Source organism: Borostomias antarcticus (assembly GCF_949987555.1).
Source record: "Borostomias antarcticus genome assembly, chromosome: 11".
NCBI lineage: Eukaryota > Metazoa > Chordata > Actinopteri > Stomiiformes > Stomiidae > Borostomias > Borostomias antarcticus.
Window position 1 is genome coordinate 16,078,512 of NC_140244.1, and position 10,000 is coordinate 16,088,511.

Consider the following 10,000-nt stretch of genomic DNA (forward strand, 5'->3'; position numbering starts at 1 on the left):
GATTTTATAGGGGGGTCAGGGGGGGCAAGTGCCCCCCCTGATTGGCCAGCCCAACTCTGCTCAAATTCAAAAGCAAAAAAAAACAACGAATTAACACAATTATTAAATACATAATACCAGTTTGTGTTCATTTTAAAAGTGTATTCATTACTTAAACTAGGCTACCTTTAAAAAAATATATTCATAATCCACCAATGGCACAACTCGTCCGTCGACCTCAACTATTTCTGGTTTGATCTGTTATCGCAAAAAAAATGAGATCTCACTGTAGGCTACTGCTCAGTGCTCAACAAGCTACAACTAGCCAACCTGCTCACAATGGCGAAAAGAGCTATAAAAACAATTGACCACTTCTTCATAAAAAAAAATAAAAAAAAGCAATGCTAATCAAGAAGCTACCACTCGAAATGACATCGCAGCAGGTGCAATCGAATGCAGTAGCGCTCCAGAGGCTATCGAAGCTAGCACTAGCACTAGCAACATCACTATCGGCGAGGAAGCTAGCACCAGCAGGCAGCTGCAGTTTGATGTTGTGATGTTGGGTATGGCCTAGTGCTCGGTCATAAAGTCATACTGACATGCTCGTGGTGTCTAGATGAAGTTTGATGCGTTGTGCATATTGAATTGTCATACGGATTTCTTATTAGCATACTGTTCACAACTGGCATTCTTTGTAAATAGACGGGACGGGGCGGCAGAACTGGGGGGTTTTTCTCACGTCAAAATGTTGCCCCCCCTACTCTCAGAGGGTAAAATCGCCTATGCAAAGTGACTAACAATAATTGCATTTAACGTAGGAAAAGCCGATGTACTACTACTTGCCAGAACTCACAAGTGCATCTTCTCCCTAAAATAAGTGACTAAGAGCATACTCTAGTGCTGAAGGCAAAGTGCAAGAATAGCAATCTAAAATAAAGTGCAATACAATACAATAAAATACAATATGTGCTTAGGAGGGAGGATTGTTGTAGTACACAGAAGAGATGAGTTTTGAGCCTGCGGTGAAAGATGGGCAGCGACTCTGCTGTCCTGACGTCAGTGGGCAGTTCGTTCCACCACTGAGGGGCCAGGACAGAGAGAGCCGTGACCAGACAAAGTGAGAGAGACAGAGAGAGAGAGAGAGAGATGTGAGATGAGAGATACATACATACATACATACATAAATACATACATACATACATACATACATACATACATACATACATACATACATACATACATACATACATACATACATACACACACACACACACACACACATACATACATACATACATACGACATACATACATACATACATACATACATACATACATACATACATACATACATACATACATACATACATACATACATACATACATACAAGAACAAGTCGTTTTCAGATGAACAAATAGTGATGTTCTAATGTCCAGTGAGGAGATGGATTGGAGGGAGTCAGGCAGGCTATTAAGTAAGTAAGTAAAATTTTATTTATAGAGCACCCTTCGTAGCACGAGTGCACAGAGTTCTTTACAGTGGGAACATTAAAAACAACATAGTCCAATCAGATACATTCAAGTGCACTGAACACAATCAAGAAAAAGAGTGCACGTAAACATAGTGACATGAAAGAGGTCAGTGTCAGGGGAAAACAGGCAAGCTGAAAGGAGAGAGTGTGTCAGATAGAGACGGCCTAGCACTCAAAGGCTTGTCTGTATAAGTGAGTCTTTAGCTGCCCTTTAAAACTGTCCACAGAAACAGCAGCTCTCAGATCCTGTGGGAGCGCGTTCCACAGTCTAGGAGCCACAGCCCCAAAAGTCTGATCCCCCTTTGTCTTTAGCCGCGTCCGAGGCACTGTCAGGAGCCCCTGGTCAGATGATCTCAAGGTCCGGCTGTGTGGTGGTGGATGAGGTCACAGATGTAACTGGGGGCTAGTCCGTGGATGGCTTTGAAGGTGAAGAGCACCACCTTGAACTGTATTCTAAAAGAGACAGGTAGCCAGTGGAGGGCGGCGAGTATGGGTGTAATGTGACAAGACTTTTTTGACCTGTTAAGTAATCTGGCAGCTGCATTTTGGACTATTCCAGTCAGATGGGGCTTTGAATTTTACGAGTCAAAATAAAATAAATGTTTGAATTTGAAGGCCCGGTGTCCAACTTCTTTAGTGATTTTAGGAACAAAGAAAGAGGGGTACTGAGCATGTCTAAGGGAATATGGGGATCTGCATGGTGCTAGGTATTGCTTTAAATAAGAAGGATAGTGAAGAAAAATCCATTAAAAAATAAATTGCAGTCAATGATAATGCTTTCTGGCATTTCGAGATAGCTAATTAAGCGATTCATACATAAGGCAGTGATGGGTACGATACGGACCCCTCATAAGGCAGTGGTGGGAACGATACGGACCCCTCAGAATAAATCTACACACAGTTTTTATTTTTATTTTTGAATGAACCTTTATTTATACAGGTAAAAACATATTGTTGAGAGCCAGGGTCTCATTTACAAGAGAGACCTGTTTAGGGTAGGCCATAGCATAACAAGAGAGACCTGTTTAGGGTAGGCCGCAGCATAACAAGAGAGACCTGTTTAGGGTAGGCCATAGCATAACAAGAGAGACCTGTTTAGGGTAGGCCATAGCATAACAAGAGAGACCTGTTTAGGGTAGGCCGCAGCATAACAAGAGAGACCTGTTTAGGGTAGGCCATAGCATAACAAGAGAGACCTGTTTAGGGTAGGCCATAGCATAACAAGAGAGACCTGTTTAGGGTAGGCCATAGCATAACAAGAGAGACCTGTTTAGGGTAGGCCGCAGCATAACAAGAGAGACCTGTTTAGGGTAGGCCATAGCATAACAAGAGAGACCTGTTTAGGGTAGGCCATAGCATAGCAAGAGACACCTGTTTAGGGTAGGCCATAGAATAACACTCAGTTACAGACAAAACAAGACGCACAACAGACAGAATAAAACACAAAACACTAAAATGACTGATGCAGAGTGCAAAAGGGAAAGAAATCAAATCTGATTAGGTACATGTGCAGACCCCACAGCCTCTCCAGTCCCCTAGTGGAATCAGGCTGGCCAGCTTCAGGTTCTGCTGAAGAAGTCCCCTAGTGGAATCAGGCTGGCCAGCTTCAGGTTCTGCTGAAGAAGTCCCCTAGTGGAATCAGGCTGGCCAGCTTCAGGTTCTGCTGAAGAAGTCCCCTAGTGGAATCAGGCTGGCCAGCTTCAGGTTCTGATGAAGAAGTCCCCTTGTGGAATCAGGCTGGCCAGCTTCAGGTTCTGATGAAGAAGTCCCCTAGTGGAATCAGGCTGGCCAGTTTCAGGTTCTGATGAAGCATACTCCAGGTTGCGGGGGGGGGGGGGGGTCAGAGTAGGAGGACGCCTTTTTGCCAAGTTCAGTTCAGTTCAGTACAGACTGAGGGGATGGCAAAAGTAATAGAGTCCAGAGACCGAAGGCTGCGATCGGACTGTTTCTGCACCATGTCCCTGGATAGATAGATGGGGAGTAGTCCCTGTTATGCTACATTTAGAGAATGAAGATGAGATTCAGATGTTTTGTGATACACAATATCTGCATACTCCAGAATGGGTAAAACTAATTGGGAAATTATTATTTTTCTTACCTGAAGGGTGAAACTATTTATTGAGCTGTATAATACGCTCAGGCTGCAATTTTTTTTAAATTGACATAATCAATAATTAAAAAGGAGAGTTCAGGATCCAGCCATACACCCAGATATTTCAATGCATCAACCTTCTCAAATGGTGACCCATCACAGCAGTTAATACTCATGTTATTACATATACAAAGTTTGTATCTAATGCCCAATAGCATGCTGTAAGATTTTTAAAAATTCAATATGAGTCTGTTGTTATAAAAAACAGTTTTGAACAGCATTAAAATCAGATTGCAGAGAGTTTTGTATCTGAGAAATATCAGAGCTGGATGTATAAATCCATCAGCATATAAAATAACATTACAATCAGAGCATATCTTTGGGAGATCATTGATAAAGATGGAAAAAAGAAGGGGACCCAAAGAAGAACCTTGTGGCACACCTTTGTCCATAACTAGATAACCAGACTGACTACCATGATAAACAACACAATGATGTCTGTTATGTAGATAAGAATTCAACCAGAATAGAGCCTGTTCCGAAAGACCAATCGAGTGAAGTTTATCCAAAAGTAGGTCATGATCAAGCAAGTCGAAAGCCTTGGTGAGATCAATAAAAATTGAGCCAGTAAGCTGACCCTCTTCAATAGATGATGACACATCATTAGTAAATTTAAGGAGAGCAGTAGTGGTTGACAAATTTGATCTGAAGCCAGATTGGGATTGGGATAAGATGTAAAAATCATTCAAGTACTGAGATAGGCTCATTGTTGATTCTGAACAAGATTGAGGAACTTTTGTTAGATGTATTAAGGATACTGTTGGTTTGTTTCCAAAACTGTCTTGGATTATGAAAATCTTGGGAGAGGCAGTTCTTATAGTAAGTAGATTTGGCAAGTCTTGTTTGAGTCCTAGACACGTTCCTCAAGTACATATAGGATTTCCAATCAGCACAATCCTTAATGGGGCGATACCCAGGCCGTGTCTCTGTTTGAACAGATGAATAAGATCAGCGCTAATCCAGGGCAATGTCGGCCTTTAACACATTTGGTTCTCCGAGACACATGAAAATCAATAACTCTAATTATCTTTGAGTGTAAAAAAAGTCCAGGGATCCTCAACAAAGGGAATTAGTTCAAATCTATCCCAATTAACGGAAATTAAAGGAGTAGTAAAGGGAAAAATCATGTTTAGCTCTGTTTTAAGGTTACTTATGATCATATACAATGGTTCAGATCAAAAAGTTGACAAAACTAGCACTTTTGAGAAAGTCTGATAATTGCTCTACCACCGTTTTGGTCATACAATGGATGTGGGTGGGCACCTTGAATAATCATTCAAAAAACATGTTAAACTCTCAATTTCAAAGACAAGAAACTCACCGAGGTGTTAGTTGGCGTTCTGACATATAATTCGCCATAAAGTAAGATTCTAGTTCATCTGGAAAGGCTTTTTAAAATATTTTGCATAGAACTATTTAGTCGCAGCACATACGTGTGTAAACGTCCGCAAACTAGGTAGCCTAGCAACATAAACAATAACAATAGCTACCGTAAGTAGTTCCGCTTCCTGAATCCCCTCTGCGGATTGATCTACACATCTACAACGGTCAAGTCAATACAAGTCAATGGATTTCATAAAATGATCAATAAAACCCTACAGGATTCATACTTTGCAGTGAATTTGATCCCCTCGGTGAGCTTCTTGTCTTTGAAATCGAGAGTTTAACATGTTTTTGAATGATTTTTCAAGGTGCCCACCCATATCCATTGTATGACCTAAACGGTGGTAGAGCAATTATCAGACTTTCTTAAAAGTGCTAGTTTTGTCAACGTTTTGATCTGAACCATTGTATATGATCATAAATAACCTTAAAGGACAATGCTCGTTTTTGACAACCTGGACCTTATTTACGACATATTATAAGACGTTTGACTCACCGAGATCACTTTGGTGTAGTTCAGAGGCCTGTAGAAGAAATTTAAAATCCAGCGCGAGCCAGTATATCCATGTAATGGCAGTGGTGGGGGAACCGAGAATGCAGTTTCTAAAAATCTATTTTCTGCCGCGAAACGGTTGTTTTCATCAATCTGTCTTTAAGAATCGCTAGTTGTGCTTACATAGAGCGTAGGCCTCTTGTGGTTTTTCACATGCCTCTGTAATATGATCTTTAGAAACATCTTTTGACACAAAATAGCTTCCTCACTTGCTCCAGCACGCATGCGCACAGCGTGCTGGAGCAACGATTGCGCGCTGTGCGCATGCGTGCTGGAGAAAGTGGGGAAGCTATTTAGTTTCGAAAGACGTTTCTAAAGATCACAGAGGCATGTGAAAAACCACAACAGGCCTACGCTCTATGTAAGCACAACTAGCGATTCATAAAGACAGATTGATGAAAACAACCGTTTCGCGGCAGAAAATATATTTTTAGAAACTGCATTCTCGGTGCCCCCACCACCGCCATTACATGGATATACTGGCTCGCGCTGGATTTTATATTTCTTCTACATGCCTCCGAACTACACCAAAGTGATCTCGGTGAGTCAAACGTCTTCTAATATGTCGTAAATAAGGTCCAGGTTGTCAAAAACGAGCATTGCCTTTAAAACAGGGCTAAACATACATTTTCCCTTTACTACTCCTTTAAAAAGTGAAGAAAAAGATAGACATTCATATGTTTGTATTGTCTCATTGTAATAGATTTTGGGGGAGAACTGGGTAATTTTATCTTCCAGACAGAAAATTACAGAATGATCACTAAAACAATCATATAAAACACCAGATTTAACAAGGATTGGTGTCAAGAAGAGGCTTGGACCTCTCGATTCTAGTAGGTTCACTAATGAGTTAATAGATTCATGCTGCCAAATAGATTTCTGTCCGAGCGATCAAGCCAATTACAGTTGAAATCACCTCAGATAATCACTTCGCTCTGACAGTTCAAAGAGTTAATGGTTGACAAAATACAATTGGTGGAGTGAGAGGGGGCAGAGGGGGACTGTAGATTTTCCCAATAGTTAGATGCTTATTTTCATGGAGAATAATCTTGACAAAAAGGCATTCAAGGAATTAGGATCCACACTGGGTAATAATAACTCTGACCCCAGGTGTGAGGCGACGGAGGTAGCTACCCCCCGGCAAGCCCTGTCCACTCTGCTCAGTGAATAATACCCCCCCCCCATGGCTAGCCCTGTCCACTCTGCTCAGTGAATAATACCCCCCCCCCATGGCTAGCCCTGTCCACTCTGCTCAGTGAATAATACCCCCCCCCCCATGGCTAGCCCTGTCCACTCTGCTCAGTGAATAATTGAATAATAGTTTGACTTCACTATCACACATTCTGCTGTGTAGCCATGTTTCTGAGACTGTGGTGATCTTAGGCTTATAGTGCGCAACCCAGGCAACCCAGGCTCAGAAAAGATCCACAGCAAGACTCCTAATATTAACATGAATGATTTTTATACCTTTAACCGTATCCATATTGTGCAAAAGAACATAATAGCAGTAGAACTAGATGAAACCAGATCTGGTCAAAGAGCAGCTGTGGTGAGAGGAGGGATGAGGGGGGAGGAGGGGGGAGGAGAGAGGAGGAGGGAGGAGAGAGGAGGGGGGAGGAGGGGGGAAAGGGGGGAGGAGGGGGGAGTATTGTGTGGAGGCATATACAATTGGTCCTGGTTCTAGGTGTGCGGGTACAGGTCTGGTTCTGTCCTGGTTCTAGGTGTCTGGGTACAGGTCTGGTTCTGTCCTGGTTCTAGGTGTGTGGATACAGGTCTGGTTCTGTCCTGGTTCTAGGTGTGCGGGTACAGGTCTGGTTCTGTCCTGGTTCTAGGTGTCTGGGTAAAGGTCTGGTTCTGTCCTGGTTCTAGGTGTGTGGATACAGGTCTGGTTCTGTTGGTTCTAGATGTGCGGGTACAGGTCTGGTTCTGTCCTGGTTCTAGGTGTGCGGGTACAAGTCTGGTTCTGTCCTGGTTCTAGGTGTCTGGGTACAGGTCTGGTTCTGTCCTGGTTCTAGGTGTGTGGATACAGGTCTGGTTCTGTTGGTTCTAGGTGTGCGGGTACAGGTCTGGTTCTGTCCTGGTTCTAGGTGTGTGAGTACAGGTATGGTTCTGTTGGTTCTAGGTGTGCGGATACAGGTCTGGTTCTGTTGGTTCTAGGTGTGCGGGTACAGGTCTGGTTCTGTTGGTTCTAGGTGTGTGGATACAGGTCTGGTTCTGTTGGTTCTAGGTGTGCGGGTACAGGTCTGGTTCTGTCCTGGTTCTAGGTGTGAGTACAGGTCTGGTTCTGTTGGTTCTAGGTGTGTGGATTCAGGTCTGGTTCTGTTGGTTCTAGGTGTGCGGGTACAGGTCTGGTTCTGTTGGTTCTAGGTGTGCGGGTACAGGTCTGGTTCGGTCCTGGTTCTCGGTGTGTGGATACAGGTCTGGTTCTGTCCTGGTTCTAGGTGTGAGGGTACAGGTCTGGTTCTGTCCTAGTTCTAGGTGTGTGGATACAGGTCCGGTTCTGTTGGTTCTAGGTGTGCGGGTACAGGTCTGGTTCTAACCTGGTTCTAGGTGTGCGGGTAGAGGTCTGGTTCTGTCCTGGTTCTAGGTGTGTGGGTACAGGTCTGGTTCTGTCCTGGTTCTAGGTGTGTGAGTACAGGTCTGCTTCTGTTGGTTCTAGGTGTGTGGATACAGGTCTGGCTCTGTTGGTTCTAGGTGTGCGGGTACAGGTCTGGTTCTGTTGGTTCTAGGTGTGCGAGTACAGGTCAGTTTTTTTGGTTCTAGGTGTGTGGATACAGGTCTGGTTCTGTCCTGGTTCTAGGTGTGTGGGTACAGGTCTGGTTCTGTCCTAGTTCTAGGTGTGTGGATACAGGTCTGGTTCTGTTTGTTCTAGGTGTGCTGGTACAGGTCTGGTTCTGTTGGTTCTAGGTGTGCGGGTACAGGTCTGGTTCTGTTGGTTCTAGGTGTGTGGATACAGGTCTGGTTCTGTTTGTTCTAGGTGTGCGGGTACAGGTCTGGTTCTGTCCTGGTTCTAGGTGTGAGTACAGGTCTGGTTCTGTTGGTTCTAGGTGTGTGGATTCAGGTCTGGTTCTGTTGGTTCTAGGTGTGCGGGTACAGGTCTGGTTCTGTTGGTTCTAGGTGTGCGGGTACAGGTCTGGTTCTGTCCTGGTTCTAGGTGTGTGGATACAGGTCTGGTTCTGTCCTGGTTCTAGGTGTGTGGGTACAGGTCTGGTTCTGTCCTAGTTCTAGGTGTGTGGATACAGGTCTGGTTCTGTTGGTTCTAGGTGTGCGGGTACAGGTCTGGTTCTGTCCTGGTTCTAGGTGTGTGGGTAGATGTCTGGTTCTGTCCTGGTTCTAGGTGTGTGGGTACAGGTCTGGTTCTGTCCTGGTTCTAGGTGTGTGAGTACAGGTCTGGTTCTGTTGGTTCTAGGTGTGTGGATACAGGTCTGGTTCTGTTGGTTCTAGGTGTGCGGGTACAGGTCTGGTTCTGTTGGTTCTAGGTGTGCGAGTACAGGTCAGTTTTTTTGGTTCTAGGTGTGCGGGTACAGGTCTGGTTCTGTTGGTTCTAGGTGTACGGGTACAGGTCTGGTTCTGTTGGTTCTAGGTGTACGGGTACAGGTCTGGTTCTAGGTGTGCAGGTACAGGTCTGGTTCTGTTGGTTCTAGGTGTGTGGGTACAGACTGCGCCTCCACTTCGACGGCTACTCTGACTGCCACGACTTCTGGGTGAACGCCAACTCCCCGGACGTCCACCCGGCCGGCTGGTGTGAGAGCACCGGGCACAAACTCTACACCCCCAAAGGTGAGGTTGGCGCTGGGCTGGGGGGGGATGAACGAGGGACAGCTGAGAGGAAGCAGCCTCCTTGCTTCAGAGATGCAGACCATGAGTGTCTTTGTGTTCCCCAGGCTGTAAAGAGGAGGAGTTCACCTGGACCAACTACCTGAGGATGACTAAGGCTCAGGCCGCGCCAAAGGACTTGTTTGCCAGCCTTGGAAGGGTAGGACCTGGTTCACAGCCACACTCTCTCTCAGCTACCAGCGTAATGTGAATCTTCAAATCTTCATGACCATTGTGTGTTTGTGTGTGTGTGTTAGACGGACATGGAGTGTGGGTTTGAGGTGGGTATGAAGCTGGAGGCAGTCGACCGCATGAACCCTTCACTCATCTGCGTAGCCACGGTAACTGACGTAGTGGACGACCGCTTCCTGGTTCACTTTGACAACTGGGACGATACCTACGACTACTGGTGAGGCACCCCCACTGGCCTCTGTTACCTTCACACAGCCATTCACAGTAGACTGTGTATTGAACAAGGAAGTGTGGTCAGTTTACATCACAGGTATGAAGCAGTTTTACCTTCCCAGATTGGTCATTCTTGCCTTTCGTCTTGCATACAGGTGTGATGCCAGCAGTCCATACATCC

The 10,000-nt window shown here is 44.8% G+C and overlaps 1 protein-coding gene across 1 annotated transcript in view; it reads left to right on the forward strand.

Annotated features, from left to right (window-relative positions):
• Nucleotides 1-10,000, forward strand: part of l3mbtl1 (L3MBTL histone methyl-lysine binding protein 1) — a gene marked incomplete at both ends in the record, with an annotated part of 25,407 nt that overhangs the window by 3,079 nt on the left and 12,328 nt on the right. Inside the window, 4 exons of the mRNA XM_084446096.1 lie at nucleotides 9,243-9,378; nucleotides 9,483-9,574; nucleotides 9,672-9,823; nucleotides 9,975-10,000. The exon at nucleotides 9,975-10,000 is cut by the window's right edge and continues 51 nt beyond it. Coding sequence (XP_084302222.1) covers nucleotides 9,243-9,378; nucleotides 9,483-9,574; nucleotides 9,672-9,823; nucleotides 9,975-10,000 — 406 coding nt within the window. The remainder of the gene's footprint in view (nucleotides 1-9,242; nucleotides 9,379-9,482; nucleotides 9,575-9,671; nucleotides 9,824-9,974) is intronic.